The following is a 22,580-nucleotide window of genomic DNA, read 5'->3' as shown; positions in this document are numbered from 1 at the left end:
GAAGAGCCTACCAGAGGAGTCCCAGGTGCCTGCTCACAAGAAGCAGGCATTAAGCAGGGAGCCAAGAAGAAAAGTGCATCAGAAACATTGTGGTAATGTGGGATAATAACCCTGCAAATGCTGTGAGTTGTCTGAATAGTGATATTTTCTGCAGTAGTGTGGTATTGTAGGAGAGAAACCACTAAACAAATATTTTCATTCAGCAACAGGGGAAGGGGGGGAAGCACAGCCATTTGCCAGGGAGCCAGAGAGGAGCTTGAGAGCAGAAGTGTCATTAAAAGTGAGGGAGGACAGTTGCTCAAGATGATGGCACTGGCAGATACTGGCAAAGTAAGATTAAGTGAGTGGCCCCAAGCGTAGCTCAGCTGTGGATTGCAGCTGAGCACCGTGCTGCTATCCTCTCCCACGCCCCCAGAAATCAAACCACTGGGGTATCGCACCCATCCTTCCAGGCCAGCTTCCATGGGTGTGAGAAGATCCCACACAGGTAGGTTGGAAGCACCCACCATAAGCCATCAGGACATCTTTCCTACCACAATGCACCTTGTGCTTGCCATGGCCAGCATGCCCTAGCATGGACCAGCTGTGAAACCCCAACTCCAGACCCTATGGGTCTAAATGCAACTTGGGACATTTGGCTTTAAGCAGTTTGTTGGAACCACTCAACTCGCCATTCCTTCTCATCTTGATTTCCCACTTATAGGAACTGGTATGAGTGTTCAGTTAGGGTCAGATTAGGTTGATGGGCACCTCCTCTTGCCACCAAGGATCGCAGTGTGGCAATGTGGCCCCAAAAAAAAAAAAAAAAAAGGCAGATGTGGCAATTTGCCCCTCTCCACATAGTGGTCCTTCAAGGCAGGTCCATCCAAACAGGTCACCCAGTGCTCAGGGGTTTTAAGTCCTCGAGGTTTTAAGTCCTTCTTAACCTACATGGACCCATGTGTTTATTCATAGTCTTAAAATGTGTATGAATGGATAAGCCCTCTTAGAGTCTGAACTCGGCATTATTAATGGTACTAAATACAGATTTAGTAAAGTTAATTATGAATTAAGGCTGGGCACTGCAAAAGCCATGTCCTGGCTTTGAATAATACCTAAACCCCACAACTTCTTGGAGCTTTGGTAAAGTTTCTGGTGATGCAGTGAGGAAACCTTCAGCTCTTTGAATCTTTTTACTGGCACTGTAAAGAGCCTGATGACCAGTTTTAATATGCCTGCTGCATCTTTTGCACTGCTGGTACAGAAGGAACCACAAAGCACATCGGCAGCATTCATCGGTCCAAGTCCTGCAAACCCAACACAGGTAGGGAGCTGCAAACATGGCAATTTACATTCCTTCCTAAAATGCTGTGAGAAATTCAATCAAGCATCTGCAACTATTAGCTGGAAATATTTAAGTAGCTGTCCCAGCAACGAAGCAGTGCCAGGGATCAGCTGAGAGCCTCTAACCAAGGCACAACATGCCCCAAGAGCAGCCACACTCCAGCAATCCCTCTTGGACTGCAGGTAAAGTACTTCCTCCAAAAAAAAACACATGGCAAATGGTATTTTTGGGTGCAATGACATTGCAGGCACAGCCTCGCCTGCCCATTAGCACTGTTGACAGACCAGGCAGTGATTCCTCATGGCAAACTGGTTGGCGTTAAGCACTGGTCAGCACACAATAGTCCTGACAAGAGTAAAGGGGATGAATCTGTCCCCAGCGCAACCAGGCTGGCGCCAGTGATTTTAGGCTTGAGATAAATGTGGTCCTAGGAGGCTGGATTACCACCCGGGGGCCTGCGATCAATACTGGAATAAGAAGTTGTGTTGTTCCAAATGAAGGCAAGGTTAACCCATAATCCAGAGCACGGGCAGGGGGTGAAGCGACTTTAATGGAAGGGATTTGTCTGCTCAGAACATCAACCTGAACAAGCTGGAGCCTGTGTGGTGTAATTTAACAGTGTTTTAACATAAAGGCTGCTGTTCCTGTAGCTACTGGAGGAAACTTAGCATCTGCAGGCAAAGCTCCCGGGGCAGGGGAGAGAACTGAAGGAGAGCTACATCACCCATCACCCATGTGTTAGCCCTTTGGACCCTACACGTCATTCTGATGTGGCACTGAAAGTAGATCCCACACAGGGAAACCATGTATTCAGTGCTTTGTTAGTTACAGATTAACTGTTTCCTTAAAAAAAAAAAAAAAAAACAGCAACAAGAATTTGCCCCGTCACTGTTCAAGGGGCTATGGCAGGTCTCCCCGCTAGCCATGGGCTCCACCTGGGGCTGATTTCGGCTCCACCAAAGCCAGCAGGACTGTGCATGGGTCAAGTCAGCCCCCACATCTCTCTGGATGACTTTGCCCAGAAGGACTTCCCTAAGCTGTGCACAGTTTCAGGGATAAAAACAACCTTGCTCTTTTTCTTCTGTGTCCCCAGGTCCTCCCCGTGCTTGGTTGACCACGGCTGGCTTAGAAGGCTCTTCCCGCTCCCAAGAAAATGGGGACTGACAGTGAAAACCCAGTCCTGAGGAATGTGCTCATCAGCTTCAACCTGCTCCTGCTGGGTGCCGTCCTTAAACCTTTCGAGTGTCGGCTGGAGGTACCAACAGAGCCAGCTGAGAGGCCGGCAGTGGATGAGGAAAGTGGCCCTGCCAACTGCAGCCCACCCATCAAAGAGCAGCCCATGGTCTTCCACCACATCTACAACATCAACATCCCCCTGGACAGCTGCTGCTCGTCAATGTTCAAGTCTTCAGCCGAGGAGGTGAGTTCAGAAGACGACCGGCTGGCGGAGTATGCGGAGCAGACCTCTGACAGCGAGAGCCAGGTCACCTTCACCCACAGGATAAACTTGCCCAAGCAGGCCTGCAAGTGCTCCACCTCCCTCCCGTCCCTGCAGGAGCTGCTGAGCAGGATTGAGATACTGGAGAGGGAGGTCTCCATGCTCCGGGACCAATGCAACTCCAATTGCTGCCAAGAAAATGCAGCCACAGGTAGTAATGCCATGCTGTTAGCTCTTGCTGGGGACTGAGGGCTTGAGCAAGAGGCAGGAGAAATAAATACAAAACTGGTGATGCCACTCAGAGTGGCAATGGAGAAAAACCTATGTTCACCCATGGTGTGGCTGTCACTTTAGGGAAAAGCCCAGGTTAGGTACTCCAAGGCAGAAAGAAGGAATTAGGTCACTTGAGCCCCCATGCCCTGCTCGCTACAAAAACCCCATAACAGCCCCATTACAGATAAAATTACCAGTGGTAAGGGTTGAGCAGGGTGATCTCCCAACCCTGCAGTCCTTGCAATGCTGTTAGAAACCTGGCACTGCGCATGGGACAGGGAGGAGAGTCATAGCTGCTGCTTTCCTAAGCTGTCCCTGGGCTGAAGGCAGCACCGTGGGAGCTGGCAATAAGTCCCTTCATCTTCTCTGCAGGAGTGAATGTGTATGAAAAAAAAAAATAAATACAGGCAATAACTTATGTTGTCATGAAAAATGCAAACAAAATCTATAACAAATGCACAAAACCATCAACAGGATACTTCATCTGAATAACTATCTTTGCGGTTCATGAAGCTGTCTGAGAGCCCCCATTAGGGTTACCCCATCAAGGACAGCCCCTCGTTTCACTGCAGCCATTCTGCAGAGCCAGGGAAGCAGCATGCAGTTGAAATGAGATGGGTTAAGAAAAGTTTGGGCTAGAGGTTGCATTTTGACAGCATGGGAGCTAGAATACTGATGGTCTTCCTCACATCTCAGGAAGATCACTAAAAGGGACTGAACCAAATGGCATCTGTCCCTCATGCAGCCCAGCCCTGCTTGGGGCTCTGACGCACCAAAGCTCCTCGCGGGAAAAAGCCACCTGGCAAGGAGAGCTGCACAGGGCATCTTTCCAGGGGAAAACAGCTTTTCAGGCCAAGAACAACCACAGGGAAGATGAAAAATTAAAAGCAACCCTTTTCCCCCCAATGCCTCCTGCCCTTTTTAAAGTTTTGCAGCTATTAGAGTGATTTTTCTGGTGGCACTCCAGCTCCTGTATGTTGAGGACACATTAAAGTGAAATGGGAACAACCCACACTCAGGTCACAGAGTTGGACCAAGGGCGTGTGGATTGGGGAGGGAAAAACTGGGATGGCCCACGCAGCGGCTGTCTCAGGCTGACATCTCCCATGCAGCCAGTGGAAGTCAGTGCGTTTCCAGCCACAGGCTCAGCCTGCATCCCCTCACAATGCGACACTCATCAGCTGCGTTAAAAAAAGATGAAATGGAAAACACCCACATATGCCACACTGTGTCCAAAGCAAGGGTTAAAATCACGTCAGTAGGAAAAACCTGTTCTAAAGGAATTAATTTTAAACTCTGATGGGCCTATCTGGGTTACTTGCAACATACGCCGACAGTCCCATTAAACATTCATTGCTTGGTGGAGTCTTCACTCCAATCACAGATACACTGAGCTAAAACTGGAGTAATTTCATTTAACAGAAGTTGCTTTCAATTCACTGCACCAGAGGAGATCAGGTTCCCTACCCTACTGCCTGAGGCATTTCCCCATGGAAAGTTGCTCTCTTCCAGCACACTTACAAGCATCCTCTCTGCTTTTTTGATAACTTAACTAGAGGCTGAGTTCTGATCGTCATTCTCAGTATTCAAAGTTTAGATGGGAAGCATCCTGCTAAGTAACTCAAACAGGTCTGTCTGGCACAGCATGTAACTGAACCCCTTTTACATGAGTGTCTGCTGCACCACCCATCGGAGAAGCTGTTCAGGTAGCTCAGCTAGGATGGAAAACAGTTGGGGGACAAAATGTCCTGTGGCTTGGGGTCTTCGTGGTGCAGAGTTTTCCTGAGGGCTGGAGGAAGCACAGAAAGGGATTCTGTTCTTCCTCCGTTCATAACCCTAAGCTGGAGCTGTGGGTCCATGTTGAGGGGCAAAAGAGGGGAATGTTGGCAATGTCAGAGTGACTGGTGCCTTCATCCCCATCCATCCCTCCTCACCCCAGAGCATCCTGTGCAAGGCTGCCAGGTAAAGGTGGGACTTTAGAGGTGGTGGCCATAGTGGCTGCGTGCTTTCCCCACTTTCCCACAAACCCAGCATGCCCAAACCTGTGATACTTTGTGCAAAGCCAACAACTCTGTCTTGATCAGGCTTACCAGGACAGGGATGAAGATGATGTCTTTGGGTACATACCTGTTTCTTGTAGGAGAGGGAGCGAGCAGACTGGGACCTCTCAACTCTCACCTGTAAAAAGGAACAGTGGGTGGAGAGGACACAACAGGAGTCATGGCTGGTGCAGAGAGTTTGGCCAGGGAAGGCTATTTCCCAGTAAGTGGTCTAGGGGGGCTCCATCAACTGAGCACTGAGCTGAAGAAAACCAGAGGGAGCACTTGTACCCCAGCAAGGCTGATAGCACCCATAGCCATGGAGGCCAACATTCCTGAGGGGACAGACAAACTCCTGGGGACCCACCCAAGCCCATATCACCAATTCTGCCCCTGCCAGCCCCAAAGCCCCCAGTTTGCCAGAGCTGGGTGTGCTCAACCAGAGGGAGGACTATCCCGTACTTGCCCCACATCTTGCCCACCTCCCCACAGCCTATCAACAGGCTGACCCAGGGCCAATGCTGACCTTTTTCCACCTCCCGGCTGGTGGGCTCTGACCCTCGGTCCCGCGTCCTTGCAGGGCAGCTGGATTACACCCCGCAGTGCAGCGGCCACGGGAACTTCAGCCTGGAGTCATGCAGCTGTGTGTGCATGGAGGGCTGGGCAGGCAGCAACTGCTCCGAGCCCCGCTGCCCCCGGGGCTGCTCCAGCCGTGGAGTCTGCCTGGAGGGCCAATGCATCTGCGACAATGACTACGGGGGTGAGGACTGCTCCCAGCTCCGCTGCCCTGCTGGCTGCGGCTCCCGTGGGCTCTGCGTGGACGGTGAATGTGTCTGTGAGGAGGGTTTCATCGGGGAGGATTGCTCCCAGCTGCGGTGCCCCCGCGACTGCTCAGGGAAGGGCCACTGCGCCAACGGCACATGCATCTGCCAAGAGGGCTACACCGGCGAGGACTGCGGGTGGCTGCACTGCCCCAATGCCTGCAGCGGTCGTGGGGTCTGCCAGGACGGTCTCTGTGTCTGCGAGGAAGGCTACGAAGGGCAGGACTGCTCGGCAGGTAGTGGGGAGCATGCATGGGGAGAGACAGACCCTAACGTATGAGTAAGGGCTTCAAGGTGCCCACAGCCCCATAGGAGCACCACAAAGCCTGGGAGGAACCCATACCTGGCAAAGCATGTCACACAGGACCTGTTCAGGCCCTACAGTCTGACTGCCTCCCTGTTGTCCCTGCCCCAAGAGACGCCACAGCTAAAAGTTTGGGAGGTGAGCAAAAAGCCAGGATTGTCCCAATATCAGTGGTAAACCGTTGGTGCAACAGAAGCTGCAGTCAGGTTCTCCTCAGCCTTTGCCTTGCTATAGCATTTAAAACAACCACAGATAGCACATAACCCCCAGACCAAAGCCTGTACCCATGCCCCACAAGCAGACCCACACACCCTTCCCCACAGCCAGGCAGGAGGATAAGCTACGCACACCCTGATGCTCTCCTTACCTCTGCCCTTCCCATCAGTGGCTTCTCCCGAAAACCTGCGAGTGATGGAAGTCAGCGACAGCTCCATCGAGCTGGCATGGGACAGCCCTGGGGCAGTCACTGAGTACGTCATCTCATACCAGCCAGCGGGGCCAGGGGGCACCCAGCTCCAGCAGCGGGTGCCTGGGGACAGTAGCAGCATCACCATCACAGAGCTGGAGCCAGGTGTTGCCTACAACATCAGCATCTACGCGGTCATCAGCAATGTCTTGAGCACCCCTGTTACCTCCAAGGTGATGACCAGTAAGTATCCTGCTACACTTATCTCTTGATACCCGGATAACCAGAGGTGATGTTCAAGATGACCCACATTTTCCATAAAATCCTTCTAGCAGCAGAAATTGAGCCTTCAAAAAAATACTGGGGATACTTTTATCCCCATTTATATCTATATGGGGATATAGGAAAGGGGAAATGTGTCCACTCTCTGCATAAAGACTCAGTTTGGATGAAAATCCGAATGACTGAAAATCAAAGAAACTTTCAGCGTTTGATTTAAGCCCCCAGAAGATGGCCCAAAATATCTTTTTGCCCATAGAAAATATTGAAATATATCACAGAAGTCATACATTCTACTCCCAATCCTGGATGGGTTCCCTGTGGTGAGTCCCAATGACGTAGGTAATAGTGCAGCAGAGAGGGGATGCTGCTATGCATCAGGATATATATAGTCCTGACCAGGACCATGATGCACAGAGGAAAACAAGACTATCAAGTTCTAATGGCAACCTCCTGAAAGGATCCTCAGAAACCAAAGATACAGAGGGCAGGGGGAAACATAAACTATCCAGGCACCCCCTTTGCAACCCCATCACTTTGTTTACATGGTGCAGTTAGGCACAATGCAAAGGGATACTGTGGTGGCCAGCAGCCCAGGCATTTTCCTGCTCCCCCTCTAACCCACACGGAGTGGGGACAAAGGGGTAATAACTCTGCTAACAGCTACCAAAAGGGGCCCGTTTTCATTGCTCAGATAATGAAATAGCTGCAGGGAGCAGGGTGGGGGCGGGCGGCGCCTGCACACCCGTCCTGCTCTGCTCAGCACCCCCTGCTCCCTTCCAGACCTTGCCACGCCACAGGGGCTGAAGTTCAAGACCATCACAGAGACGACGGCAGAGGTGCAGTGGGAGCCCTTCTCTTTCCCCTTTGACGGCTGGGAGATCAGCTTCATTCCCAAGGTACCACCACCACACACATGGCATCACATGCTACACCTGATCACCCTAAAATAACTGAGCAAGTGGACCCTAAATTAGCTTCCAGTTACCCCCAAAAAACCCCCGACCTCTATTTGCATTCTGTGTGCTTCACATCAGACAACCCCAAACGCCTCAATCTCAAATTGCCAGCTTGCATTTCCCCAGTAGTCTTTGGTGTCAAAACATACATGTTAAAGATATTCCCCAATAAAATCAAGAGATGAGCATATAAATAAGTAAACCTTCCAGCATTACTGCCTCTTGCTGTTGCCCCCTTTCTCCCTTCCATCTCCTTTACTGTGACTCTTCCTCCTCCTCCTCTTCCTCACCCCTTCCCTCTGCATGCTAAGCTACCCAAAGCAGCCTGGAAGTAACTGAGGAGCCGCCGGCTCTCAGACAATCTTCAGCGTCCCCGAGTCACACGCACAGCTAATTCCTGCCACAGAATTTTAATCGCAGTGATGAACAGGTAGAATTCGTGCCAGAAAAGATGAAAGGATGAAAATGTTGCCCTAAATATCGCATATTTTCTATGTGCGGCAACAAAAATTGTACATCATTTCATCTATATTCATAATTTCTACACCATTTTGCCATAAGTATAGCTTCAATTGTATATGGAGCCTCTTTACAAGAGCTTGCAATCCCCAGCAGTAAAAGAAATGCTGATTAAGGGCTCAATTATGCCGTTTTCACTTGTACAAAACCCTCACTGGAGTCAAAGGCAGCTCTGGGCAGTGGAGAAATGCAGAACTTGGCTCCAAAGTTTTAAATGCTCTTAAATATAAAATATCATTACACAGCATGAAGCAAGGGCCTGATTGCTTAAATAACTCGTTCCCTCACTTCCAAGAAGTCTGGAAGGATCTGGATGCAATTTTGGTTACATCCATACACAAATTGCATCGGAAGTAAAAGTTCAGGTACTGCAGGTATAAACCCTGGGGTAATTTTCATTCACCATCAGGATAAAAGCCAAAACAATAAGGCAATGTCAGGGAAGAGGTTTTGGTAGCAAAAAATAGCTATCTTTCAAACATTTCACTGATACTCGGGAATTAAGCTCAACAGCATCCCCTGAAGCAGATAAATGGAGATATATCCATTTTAGGGTGAGAAATTGCCAGGATAGAAGCAAACTTGTCCCCATGGCATCATCAGCGATAGGTTTTTCTCACTGATAAATACAAACTGATGGCCCCGTTTCTGTTTTTAAGCTTAAAACTTAAAACCACGCAGAAACATTTCAGAATTTAAAGGAAGATATAAAGTGCAAAAGGATGGCTGTTCCTGAATGGATGTTTTTGGGGCAGAGAAGGAATGTAGCTCACAGGACTTTGAAGTTCCCGCATCCGTCAGTCAAGCACATGGTCCTGCACCACAAAGACACAGTCATGATCCTGCCCATCCGCTGCCAAAATTGGATTCTCTCAATCCTCCATCACCAGCTTTTCTCCTAAAATAAGGCAGAGGGTGCTGTCTCCTTCGCTGCCTGGAAGCCACGCTTACTTGGGCAAACACTAAACCATTGCTGCACCCCAAATAAAACCAAAACCTAGTCCAAGAGGCCTCAACATGAAAAAAACAGAGTTATAACAGCAGCATCAAAAATAACCATTATGAGCAAAATCGAGCGCACTCTGTCTTCCTGAAAACTGGGCAAGAGGATGCTAATTTAGTCCTCTGTGTTTCCACAAGGATGCTCGTACCATCCTCCTTCCATTGTCCCTGCGATGCTCTCACCCCACCCCAAAATCAGGGTCAGGCAGGGATTGCCTGTCTGCTGTATGCACTGGGGAGGTGAGGGGAAAGATGAAGCAAAGACAGATTTAGAAAAGAAAATTAGGAAAGGTAAGTTGGCAATTTACAGCTAAAATGGAAGATTTCCTGTTTAATGGGAAAAGAGATGAATATGAATTGAGAGCTATGTGCAAAGATTTGTTTAGCATGTTATTAGTGAAGACAGCAGCAAGAAAAGATCCTTTGTCCAAACACAGGCAGGAAAGGTGACATTTGCTGTTGCTTAAAGCCTTTCAGTTTTTCAGAGCAAAACCGCAAATTATAATGAGTCTAATAAAGATACTTAAAAAGCAGTGGATGATGAAATAAAGACCTTACAGTTTCATACTTATATATGAACAACAGAAGGCTCCTGGCACCTGAATAGCAGGGAAAAGGAGTCCAGCCCAGGCTTTGGTTTTATTATCTTTTCTCTTCTGAAGAACAGCACACACACACGGCAAAATACAGAAGCGGAGGGGGAGAAAAGAAGGGATGTGGGAGGATTTTTCAGCCCAACAACATAAGTGCTCCATGCTTGGTGGGGGACATCACCCTTGGTTTCTGCACTTCCATGGAGGGATGTGCCAGGGTGAGGATGCAATTCGGGGGTGCAGAACTGGACACAGAAGGATGTGATGTGGGGGCACCTCCCCTCCATGCATCAGTCCCCCAGAAACACCAGAAACACCTTTTCTTTTTTTTTTTTAATGGTTATTTCTGCTCCCCAACAGAACAATGAGGGCGGCATGATTGCCCAGCTCCCCAGCACCGTCACCACCTTCAACCAGACAGGGCTGAAGCCAGGTGAAGAGTACACCGTCACTGTGGTGGCCCTCAAGGAACAAGCCAGGAGCCCTCCCACCTCCAACAGCATCTCAACCCGTGAGTGAGCCCAGCCCTGGGCAGCACAGCAGCGCCCCGGGCTTGGTCCCCAAAATAAGGTCAAAGCAGCAAGAGTGGCTCAGCACTGCATGGGCAGGAATAAACTAGCACCACCCGACTCCCCAAGCTACAGGTGCATTGAAGCAACAGCTCCTCATGCAGTTTTTTGTCCCTCTTTCTCCCAAACTGCTGCGAGCACAGAAACTGTGGCGAGGTTAATGGTGTTGGAGCAAAGGATCAGGTCCGCTTTTATTATATGGCTGGATAAATTCCTTTTCCCTGCTAATATCAGAGGCTAGACATCGCCAAGAAACAGCTCTATAAATGTATTGCCTTCTCATATATAACAGATTAAGACTCCCACCTGCTTTTGTGATACAAAATGCCCTCTACTCCCACCAATTCAGGCAAATCAGGCCAAACCAGGAGCAACAACTCATCCCCTCCTAACCAATTTATTTGCCCCATCACTGATCCATCCCGTAGGCTAGAGGAAATTCAGCTGGGTCTTTTCCTTGCTGAAGGAGATGGGGCAACAAGCAGAGCTCACTGGAACGAAGAGGCTTTCCATGCCAGATCTGCTGCAGTCTGCATTGGCAGCCAGGCAGACATCTACCTCCATTCAAGCTGTTGCAAAGGGAAACAGCATTTAAATAGCTGGTGGAGGGTTATAATGAGGTGATGCTCTCTCCAGGCTGCTAATCTGAGGCAACGGTGAAAGTGAAGGGAGGGTCCCTCTACCAGCAGCAGCTTGCTGCAGGTCTGAGCTTCCTCAGCACAGTCCTTACCTCCAGCTTTGCCCCCACGCTTAGCTCGACATGGCTTAACAGAGACATCTCCTGGTCAAGTCCAAATCTTCCTTTCCTTAGGAAGTCAGCAAAAATAGAGAGGCTGGAGCTTCCAACTCAGTGGCTGACCTTTTCAGGGGAGCACAGAGGGAGTGGTAGACTCCCAGCTCTCTGCTCTGGAAGGCGTCCCCGTGCTATCGTGTCTGCATCTCTGCAGCACCCCCATAGCTTTGCCCCATCATCCTCATTCTGCCTCAACACCTTGTGCTGGCATTGAGCAGCAAAGGCTTGGTTTCATGCTGCACAGCGAAGTAGAACTTGATGTTCCTTAGCATCACCTGGATGACTGAGGTAGCTGGAGATTTTGGGTTTGGATAAGCATGAGCTGGTCCTGACCAAGCTGGATGTCCAGCTCCTACCTAAACACCCTGCTTCCCAGCTGTCCTCCCTTCTCTATTACTGTTTGTTGGGTTTTTTTTCTAACTCTTCCTGGCCCTTCCCATCCCTGCCCACACACATCTCCCCGAAAACTTCCCACCCTGGGGTGCAGCATTCCACATATCCTTATTATATACCATCTTTTTCTAATATATACAGTATATTAGATGTACTTGCATGCAGTATAGCCTCAATTACAAAACCAGCCTGGGCTTTTTCACCCACCTTGTGATCATGTAAGTGATAAAATGGGCTGCCCAGCAGGCTCCATGCATCAGCTTTGCCATGACACAGGAGCGATGGCCAGGCTTGGTCCATCTGTCCATCCATGCAGCGGTTAGGTCCTGCTGGACTCAAAGCATCCATCACCTGGGCTTGAGCCCATGATTTGCAGAGGTCAAGTGCTGGGGGATGCTGAGGAGGGAAGGGCACAATTTTCTGCAAAATAAAGCAGAAATGTTCAAAATGGTCTCCCATGAATTTAGCTAAAACCCCTTTATCTGAGAGGCTTTGTTGGACACCCACTGTTGCCCCACACCCAGGTAGTTATGAAGACTTTCCAGAACAGTTGCATTTTATCCTCTCTCCCCACTACTAAAACATCAACAGCTTTACGAGCTGATCCCTCAGCTTAACAAACCAGGAGCTGGCACCGAAGCAGGAACATTTCTAAAGATGTTCCTCAGTTCTTGATGCTTGGAACAGTCCATGGCCCCACATTATTTAACACATTGTCAACGCCTTTCAAAAGACATAATATCATTACTGATAAATTTTGCCAGTGACAGAAAGGCTCAGAAAAGAGTAAATTGAGTGGAAGGAGATCATCGGTAAGAGCAGTTTGAACGGCTCAAAGTGCTGGGCACAAAGAAAACTGTATGTTTTTCGATGCATCACGAAGTATGAGCAGTTATCTAGGAGCAAAGAAAGTGGACTGCAGTTAGATTTAGGAGGATTTATCCTAGTAGATGTCACCTGAAAAAGCCAGGGAGGAATTGTCACCAATAAGCAGCTCAAGAGAAGGGCATGAGTTGCATTATAGCTGTAATGGGCATCGATGGGAGAGCTTCTGGGTCCTGCTCTGGTGTCCACAGCTCGGGAGAGACATCGGTGAAGTGGACAGGATTCAGGAAAGAGCCAGGAGGCCGGGACAAGGAACTGGGAACCCACCAGGACCAAAACCCCTGAGTACCTTGGGGTGGGGGGTCATGTCTCCTGCCCATGCCACCTCTCTGTCTTGTCCCCAGCTGCTAATTTGGGCCACTCTATAAGCTGGGTTGAAGCATACCTGCAACTTGGTGTCCCCAAAGCTTCCACCTTTCCCCATCCACCTCTCCCAAAATAACAGGTGCCCATTTCCCCCCCTCCTCTGCAGTCATCGACGGCCCAACGCAGATCCTGGTGCGGGATGTCTCCGACACAGTGGCCTTTGTGGAGTGGACACCACCCCGCGCCAAGGTGGACACCATCCTGCTGAAGTACGGGCTGGCGGATGGGGAGGGGGGGAGGACCACCTTCCGCCTGCAGCCTCCCCTCAGCCAGTACTCCCTGCAGGCCCTGCGGCCCGGCGCCCGCTACCGCCTCGCCGTCAGCGCCCTCCGGGGTGCCAACGAGAGCCGGCCGGCCCTCGCCCAGTTCACCACAGGTAGCTAGCTGGCTTTGCTGGGAGAACTGGCATGAATTTTTAAGCCTCCAGCAAGCATGGACAGATGGCTTGCTGCAAGCTGCAGATGGGCTGCCCTGCAACAAGCATGGGGTTTTGCATATCCGGAGCCAAATCAAAGGTTTTTTTGCATCTGGGATTTAGTGGTACCTGGTTTTCCCCCAGCACCAGTGAGCTGGGGTTTAATCCGGTGTACTGGGAGGAAGTGTCACAATGAAAACCTGATGGTTAAGATGCAGGTCCAAATGAAGACACCTGAATGAAGGTGTCTCACATCCCATCACGGTCCTAGTGCAGAGCAAGGCAGAGAAAATGATTCAGTTCACCCTAAACACACATGTACAGCTCAAACCACCCTCTGATCCCCCTCCAGTAGTGCCTATGTTTCTGTTCAGTCCCTTATACCTCCAGTGCAATGGATGTCCATCATTCCCCATGACCCACAGGGATGCTCACATGGTCCCCAGGGCACCCCAGGTGACCCCAGATGCCAGCAACCAGGCAGATGACTCAAAAAACTGCATTTAGATGAAAACCCCTGAGCAAACCCCACCTTGGCCATGTCCTGCTGCATCAAGGCTGAACTTGCTGCTGCCTGTGACACATGTCCCCACCACCTTCAGCGCCCATTCAGACCCACGGTTTATCTTGAGCCCATGACTAAAACCTTAAACCCCAGCAGTTTACACCCTTAACAGCACCCATATATCAACGTGCAATTCTCAAAAGCACCAAAAGAGCAGGTCTGACTTTAAGATGATGCTCGCTCCTATTCAGCATGGAGAGCCAAGGCAGACGCATTACCTAAGGAATCGGCAGTCAAGCAGCTGAAAGCAGCCCAGTCAGAAATGTGGTTATCTTATTTTATATCTTCTCTGAATACCCTAACTGGTCGGTAAAACTTTAATTAATGTTAAGCCTGCAGATGGCTAACAGGTTTAATTTACCATGCCATAAAAGAAGAGGTAGAGTGCATATTTCAGTGCTGGTTTATGGTATATAAATTACTTGTCATGTACGTTACTGGTGGATACTAGGCTCCTATTACAATAACTGCAGTGTGTGACTTGTGTGTATATATCTCTATGGATATATATTTCAGACAAGATGTTCAACCTGACTGATTCGCTCCATTGTCCTTCCTTCCTTTATTTCTGAAAGGCAACATAAAAAAATCCTCCCCCTAAACCCAGATCTATCAAGGAGCAGTAATTACCCCCTGTCTGCTGCTGCCCAGCCCCTGCCTGGCACCAACCCATTGCTCACTGGAGAGGTTTATTGTGCAAACCAGAGTGGATTTGGTGCACAGCCCCAGAAGCACTAATAAACAAACCCTTTGGGAAACATCTGAGCGTGAATGAGCCTGTAAAGACACTTGAGGCCTTCTAAGAGCAGTTCAAGCCAATGCATTACTGCTACAGACCCCTTTTTCTCTTATGCATGCTGCCTCAGTTTTCCTTACTCTAATATAGGGGGAAAACACTTTTCTTTTTCAAATAACATGCAATTAGTTCCCAAAGCGACTTACTGAGGGATGCTGTGAATGCCGAAGCACTCGCATCGGTCTCGTGGGTGGCATCTCCGGGTCTGTGCTGAGCAGGAGGTGAGAGCAGATGCTCCAGCCCTTTCTGCGGGGACATGCCCAGGGAAGGAGGGACCGCACGTGGGACCTCACGGACATCACAGCCGGGTACCCCTCCGCTGCTGTTTAGCCGTGCCAAGGCTACTATGGGGTGCGTTCCTGGTGCCTGGCAGTGAGACGGAGCCTCTCTCCCTTGTGTCATGCAGAGATAGATGCCCCCAAGAACCTGCGGGTGGGCTCACGGACGCCTGCCAGCCTTGAGCTTGCCTGGGACAACAGCGAGGCTGAGGCACACAGCTACAGGGTGGTCTACAGCACCCTGGCCGGGGAGCACTACCATGAAGTCCTGGTGCCGCGGGACACTGGTCCCACCACCCGGGCCACCCTCACAGGTATGCATGCACCCACACACCCTTCCTCCCTCTCTTCCTCCTCCTCCTCGCAAGCAGGTAGGACAATGGAGAGCCCAAAACAGCACTGACACTTGGTAGCACTCAGGCTGGCACACATTTGAGGCTGTTTTGAGTTTACTAGTTACTGGAGAGAAGGCTTTCCTTGGGATGAAGCTCATTTTCCCCTCTGTGGGTCTGGATTTGGGCACTGCTTATCCACAAGCTGCGTGATGTGCCTCCGAGCAATGCACCTCCAGCAAGGGGCTGTCCAAGTCCCAAACCGAGCTGGCAAGGAGCAAAGTGAGAAATGGGGAGAGAAAGACATTTTAGGCTGATCTAGATGAAAATATTATTTCACCTTTCTGTTTTTTTCCTTGCTGGGAAAGAGCCACAGGTGCTGATGCCCCATCGGCAGCAATGGGGTTCCAGGCTGCCCAAGTTCATTGCCTTTTCCAAATTGGGCACAAAGCAGACTCAAACCCAAGGACGCTATTTTTGAGCAAGTCCCTCAGGCAGTACGTTATTCAGGCCAGCACAGGGGGTGCCACTGGGGGCTGCAAACACTACCCACTTCCCATGCCAGGGAAGTCCCAAATACCCTTTGCAGCAACACCACAAAGTACCATGTGAGATCTGGTTTCCTTTTTTTCAACTACAGCTGCTTTTCCTGTGAGATTTGCAGCTCTGGTGGCATTTTTTTGAGAAAAAAAAAATTTAGCAAAATTTTTTGAGCAAGACTTACACACACACAAAAAAGATCACTCGTTCAACTTGAAGCTCTTCAGTATGGCAGGACACCAGGTTCTTCCACACTGACTGTCTTTGCCCTCCTGGGACCTCGCCAGCCCTAAGAGGGCTCAGGCACCTCTGCCATATGGACCTACAGGAGTAAGTTCAGTGGGAAAGTCAAATGCCAAGTTACAGGCAGAGCGGCACCAAGTCACAAGAAAGGCTGGAAGGCAGGAAAGCAATTAGAGCAGTTAGCTTGAAAAATGTGGTACGTGGGAAAAAGAAATGTTAGGGATAGTTCCTGCTGCATTCATGATGAGGATGCGCATGGAGAAGTGGAATGAGATGGAGGGGAACAGCAAGGGATCGTAGACCTGGTGCTGGTCCCCTGCTAGCTTTCCTCTGGGCATTTTACTGCCTTTCTAGGTGAGAAGGAGCATTAAAAATGGGCCAAATCCTCCTCCCTGGGGCAGAGGTGCAATACTACCCCAGTGACCTAAACTGCAGTGACACTTGCTGCAGAGCCCAAGCTTGCCTCAGAGGAAGGGACAGCATGAAGGCTCTCTTTATTCTGAATAAAAATAAGAAAAACTGCCAAGCCTCTACCTGCCAGCACCAGTGCTGCCTGACTGCTGCCAGACTCAGGCAGGGCTACAAGAAAGTCCTCCCAGAGCAAGCTCCAGAGATACAGAGGCTTAAGTCGATAGCAGTGAGCTATTTTTATATAGTGCCTCCATCATCAATTAAGCGCCTTGCTTTCAGCTCCCAGGGTACAGGGTACTATGTCATACATGTATATAAACATGTAATAAGCAAACAAATTTTTAAAAATCTAGTTATACTAGAAAATAACCCAAAAAGCATTCTGCTGGCAAAAAAATATATCCAGGATAGCCATAGTGTTGATGGCACATGAGCTTCTCCCATAGGTCTGTTATGCATCTGGTAGCCCTGTCCTCCAAGGTCTTGCTGCACAACATGCAAAGCCCATGGGAGTGGGTTTCCAGCCACCCGAGACACAGTGAGATCCACAGTGTAAACACAACCAGTGATTCCTTCAGCTGCCTTCATCTGCTTTCAGGAAAAGTAGTGAGGAACGGTGCTGAGCAGAGCTTATCAAAGATTTAAGCTTAAAAATACAGCAAGCCTTGCCCTGCCCCATATGTCTCTCTGCAAAAATCAGCATTTGCACAGAAATATCCCTAATTTTGCTCTACCCAAAAGAGCTGGGAGAGAAAAGGCGTCATTTTAAATGCTCCTGCTCATTTCTTCCTTCTTGTTCTCCTTCCTCCCTGGTGCTTCGCCTCCTTTCCGGGTTACTTCTGACACTTATTGGGCAGGGGCGAAGAGGGTCCATCTCCCCTGCCCCAGCACTAATATTGCACCGTAGCAAGAGGAGAGGAGCGGGGGATGGGGGTTTCTCTCCCTCCTGACCCCTCAGGGAAGGTTTTGATGGCTTCAGGTGATGCGCTCCCTGGACAAGGCAGGGTGAGGCCAGGCTGGAGGGTTTATGGCTTTCTCTAACCCCATGGGAAAGACCATGAAGCACAGGGAGGAGGGGAATGAAGCCATCAGCGGCCAAGCAGAAGTGACAGGCAGAGGCAGGAGATGTTCCACAGAGATAAAACAGCGATCAGCAGTAGGTGTGCAGGAAAGGAGCTGGATGAGCTTGATTCCCATGTCCCTTGAGAAAGGCAGTGCAGGATACATCCACCCCAAGGAGCTGCGCTTGATTCAGCTCCCAGAAAGACTGCACCTTCCCTAATTAATGTGCATTTCATTTACTCCGCATAATTTATTTCTCTTTGAGACACCAGCCCTGTGACAATATTTGATGTTGAATCCATTTGGAGACAAATATAGCTACTTTATCGTTCCCATCTCAGCTCACAGACACACAATTTCTGTATTGATGCCAGCGATTACAGCAGGCCTCACAACAACTTTAAAAAATTACTTATTTCTGAGCTAGAATAATCCACAATCCCTGTCCGAAGGCATCCATAGGGCTTTTTAAAAAGGCTCAGCTCTTCTCCAATGTGCAGAGGAACCTCTGACCTGTGGGAGGGCTGCTCACACCAGGGATGCTCAGGAGGGTCCCCCCTGTCCCCAGCTGGGGGGGGAGGTGTCACATCCTGAGGCCACCCAGTCAGGCACTGCTCTCATGCATCTTCATGTCCTTTGCGCTCCCTGGCAGATCTTGTGCCGGGGACAGAGTACGGCATCGGGATTTCAGCCGTGATGGGCAGCCAGCAGAGTGTGCCGGCAACCATGAATGCCAGAACTGGTGAGTTTGGCCTTGTTGCATGCTGCAAGCACAGCTGTCTCCTATGGCTCAGACATCCCTATGGGACAGTCTGTGCATGGGGACAAAGATCTGCACCAACCCTCTGCTACAGAGCTTGACAGCCCCCGGGACCTCCTGGTGACAGCCTCCACAGAGACTTCCATCTCACTGACCTGGACCAAAGCCACAGGTCCCATTGACCACTACCGTGTCACCTTCACCCCTGCCTCGGGGATGGCCTCCGAAGTGACGGTGCCCTGGGACAAGTCGCAGCTCACCCTCTCGGAGCTGGAGCCAGGGACAGAGTACACCATCTCCATCATCGCAGAAAGGGGACGCCAGCAGAGCCTGGAGGCCACTGTGGATGCATTCACAGGTAGAGAAACACAAGTTGGGGTAGGGCCGAGGGCACAGACCACTGCCCCACACTGGCACCGCTGCCAGCCCACCGCGTCCCCAGCACCGAAACTCTTGAGGTTGTGATAGGGGTGAGAGCTGGGGGGAATCCATCTACATGGGAGGAAGTCTATGGACCTCAGAAGGATGATGGCCCTACCAGCATGGGGATCTCATTCCCCTGGACAGCAGACTGAGCACACTTGCTTGGCTGGAAGCAAGTATTGGAATACAGAAGAGGCAGAGTTGGGGGAACAGCTGTCCTCTGTGGTCAGGGTAGTTTTTGTGTCCAAAAGAAGGAAAAACTAAGCCTTGAGGGACCTCACAAGCACCTCTGTGTGAAAAGCTTGCAGTCAAGAAGGCCAGACAGCTCATACCATCTGTAGTGAGACAGGCCCATCACCCACCATATGGGTATGGGATGGATTGTGTTTGCAGGCAAAGTTGAGAAAAACACCATTTTTCACCTCCCAGTTCTGCCTCTCAATCCCAGCACCGTTTCAGATCAATGGAGAGCCCAGAGCTGCAGCTTTTCCACCTCTGTTGGGTATACAAGTGCTGGTAACAATGCGGAAGCTGGGATATGCAGATGGTCGGGTTACATCTCTCCTCTCCCTCTTGCAGGGGCCCGGCCCATCACACAGCTCCACTTTTCCCAGCTGACATCCTCCAGTGTGAATGTCACGTGGAGTGATCCATCCCCACCAGCAGACCGCCTCGTCCTCACCTACAGCCCCCGGGATGAGGAGGAGGCACAGCAGCTCATGCTTGACGGCACCCGCAGGCATGCCAGCCTGATGGGCTTGCAGCCATCCACAGAGTATCTGGTGTCACTGGTGGCCATGCATGGTGCCATCAGCTCCGAGCCTGTTGTGGGCTCCATCACGACAGGTACCCTGGGATCCCCCTGCTGGGCACAGGACCCCACCGGGAGGGCGGGCAGGGGGACAGGGAGCAGACCTGCCTCCCACAGCTTTGCTTTCTGCTCCATCTCACTAGGGATTGATGCACCGAAGGACCTCAGGGTGGGAAATGTCACCCAGGAGTCCATGACTGTCTACTGGAGCCCTCCCATCGCTGCCTTTGACCACTATAGAATTTCGTACCGTGCCGCTGAAGGTAATGGGTCAGACCGCTCTTGCTCATGCCCTGAGCTCGCAGTTGCCAACCCTCCCTCCATCTGCAGCTGTGAGCAAGCCACCAGGTCATTCTCACCCCAGGCAGCAGCCCAGTGGCCCGGGAAAAACCACCGTTAGCTGGGATGGACCAAGAGGCTGCAGGGATGGAGGATGGGATGTCTGGGATGAGAATGGGCAAGGCCACTGTAACCAAGAGCCAGCTCAGCACAGAGGGGCACAAGCGTGACCTCCCCAGGGATGGTTAATTCAGGGCCTGATCCTGAAACCCCACTTTCCTTACCAGCCTCCCCTGGCTCATCTCCCTTCCTTAGCCCCAGTTTCACTTACGATACTGAAAAGGTAGAGCCAGCAGAGTGATGGGCACACAGGTGTACACCCACAGGCACAAAACCCAGTTAGCCGCAGTATCAACCCTGGAGAGGGCTTTTGGCATTGCCCTCCCTTCCCGAGCACCTCCTGTACCCCAGGGGCAGGGCTAGCCATGGTGCCAAAGCTCTTGGCTCTGCCCCTGCAGGGAGGACAGACAGCACCGCCATCACCAGTGATGCCACTGAATATGCCCTCCGCCGCCTGCAGCCCGCCACCAAATATGAGATCGGCGTGAAGAGTGTGCGGGGCCGGGAGGAGAGTGAGGTGGCTTCCATCACTGTGCACACAGGTGGGAAGGAGGTCCTGGTAGGTAGGTAGCCATCAAACAGTCCCAGGCCCTGCTTGCACTAGCAATCGGGCAGCTGAGAGAAAGCTGCACCTCATGCCAGCCTGATGCAAGCTTGAGAGGATGAGCAAGGCTCACAAGGGCCCAGTGTGGACTTTTGAAGTATGTCTAAGCAAAGCTTTTCCTGTATATGCATGGGTAGTCATGGGGGAGGGTGATAAATCTGTGTACCAGCCATGGGGAAGCCAGAGAATTTATGTTGGGCAACCATGACAACCTTTCCTAAAGGGAGTACAGATTTCCAGAAATAATCCCTGGGGAAGCCCTGACACAAACAGCATCTGCTGCAAGAATAAAACCTTCTGCTATCCCCAAACCCCTCAGAACCTTAAAAAAAAAAAAAAAAAAAGAAACACCTAACATCCCAGGCTGTGCATCAGGAAAACAGTGGAAGAGCAGACCAGGTAGCAGAGCAGCGCAAGCTGTGACATCTCTGCTCTCCAGCTAGGGCAGCAATAACTCCTCTTCAGGCACATGTGCCTCAGCAGCAAAGCAGGACCACGAGCAATGGGTCACAAGAAGCCCTTCCAGTTGATAGCCCAGTCTCTTTTATGCCTCTGAATCTCTGAATATGTCCCCCATGCAGCCATGGATGTCCCCTTGGGGGTCACAGCCACCAACGTCACCCCCACCGAGGCGCTGCTGCAGTGGAACCCACCACTGTCAGAGGTGGAGAGCTATGTCCTCGTCCTCACACGCCGTGCAGGTACACCAAAACCCTCCACCCATCTGCCGTGAGCTTTGCTGGGGCTCCATTTCAGCTCACCTCCACTTCTCCCCCATCCCAAAGCCTGGGGTTCAGTGGGTGCCTTCTGCGGTGGGAGTAGGGAAGGAGCCCTTGCTTAGGGAGGGTAGCAGCTGGCAGGTGGCAGGGCTGTACCCCAGCCTCAGATGCCAGCTCCTCCCATTCAGTTCCCCTGGCAGCACCTCTCACCAAGTCTCAGAGCATGGCAGTCCACACAGGAGGGGACTGGGATCCTCCCGCTTTACTAACTGACCCACTAGCAGCAGTCCAGGGGCAAGCAAGTACCCATCCCACAGAAACTCAAAGGGCAGCAAACGCCATGAAAGCCACTACTGAAGGGAAAGAAAGCATCAGGCTAATATAGGGACTGTGGGAAAACTAAGACCATCCTTCAGAACAAACACCACCACTACAGCTCAGCTGCCACAAAATAGCTCCTGGTGTTTCAGCAGTGTAAGTGCTTTTGATCGTGAGGACATATCCTTTGACACATTTTGGAGAACCACCTTGAATATCTACCCTAAATCATCTCTTTTGGCTTACAGCTGCAAGAGAAACAATTCTTGTGGATGGAGTCAACCAGGAGTACCAGCTGACCAACCTCCTGCCCAGTACCACCTACACAGTCTCTATGTATGCCACCAATGGGCCTCTCACCAGCCAGACCATCAGCACCAACTTTACAACTCGTATGTATAATGACCTCCCCCACTACCTTTTACATGCCCTTAGCCATAAATCCACCCCAGGAAAAGCAGCCAGCAAGGCTAAGCCAAAGCCCTTTTCACATACATGTGGGCGTAGAATTTGTTGTGTGCCAAAAGGACACGCAAATACCAGTGTTGGGCACAACACAAGAACAGAATTTTAACCACAACAAGTATAACCCATGATTTTCAGTCTTTCAACATGCATCCACCCCTTTTTTTGATTTCACCTGGATGTGGTTTCCCAAGATGACCCTTGACCAGGTCTTTTTCTTGCACAAGGCCATAGTCTAGAAGACCACTACAACCCATTTTGCTTACAAGAAACTTGACAGAGCCCATAGTATATGCATTTCAAACCTGTTACCCTTCAGAGAGTATGCAGGTGGACAAAAACTTTTAGAGGGTTTGCAGAGTTCTGTTCAAGGCTGGGGATGGGTGATGCGGTCTGGAAATTGAGGGGGAGGATGGACTTTGGGCTGTAGCTCAGGGTTGCAAGGCTGAATCCCAGTGTTCTGAGTTGGGAAGCGG

At 50.6% G+C, this 22,580-nt stretch overlaps 1 protein-coding gene across 1 annotated transcript in view; it reads left to right on the top strand.

The window, feature by feature from the left end:
- The first annotated feature begins 1,853 nt into the window (after positions 1-1,853).
- TNR (tenascin R) overlaps positions 1,854-22,580 on the top strand; it is a 34,297-nt gene continuing 13,570 nt past the window's right edge. The window contains exons 1-15 of the mRNA XM_064454444.1: positions 1,854-2,310; positions 2,418-2,973; positions 5,655-6,131; positions 6,585-6,848; positions 7,668-7,783; positions 10,318-10,468; positions 13,070-13,339; positions 15,146-15,331; positions 18,258-18,347; positions 18,460-18,723; positions 19,368-19,634; positions 19,743-19,862; positions 20,397-20,540; positions 21,184-21,303; positions 21,888-22,031. Of these exons, the coding sequence (XP_064310514.1) occupies positions 2,478-2,973; positions 5,655-6,131; positions 6,585-6,848; positions 7,668-7,783; positions 10,318-10,468; positions 13,070-13,339; positions 15,146-15,331; positions 18,258-18,347; positions 18,460-18,723; positions 19,368-19,634; positions 19,743-19,862; positions 20,397-20,540; positions 21,184-21,303; positions 21,888-22,031 (3,109 nt within the window). The 5' untranslated portion in view covers positions 1,854-2,310; positions 2,418-2,477. The remainder of the gene's footprint in view (positions 2,311-2,417; positions 2,974-5,654; positions 6,132-6,584; positions 6,849-7,667; positions 7,784-10,317; positions 10,469-13,069; positions 13,340-15,145; positions 15,332-18,257; positions 18,348-18,459; positions 18,724-19,367; positions 19,635-19,742; positions 19,863-20,396; positions 20,541-21,183; positions 21,304-21,887; positions 22,032-22,580) is intronic.

The sequence above is a fragment of the Phalacrocorax carbo genome, chromosome 6, assembly GCF_963921805.1.
Source record: "Phalacrocorax carbo chromosome 6, bPhaCar2.1, whole genome shotgun sequence".
Classification (NCBI taxonomy): domain Eukaryota; kingdom Metazoa; phylum Chordata; class Aves; order Suliformes; family Phalacrocoracidae; genus Phalacrocorax; species Phalacrocorax carbo.
Note: the sequence above shows the minus strand (reverse complement) of the source record. Positions and strands in the feature narration are given on the sequence as shown.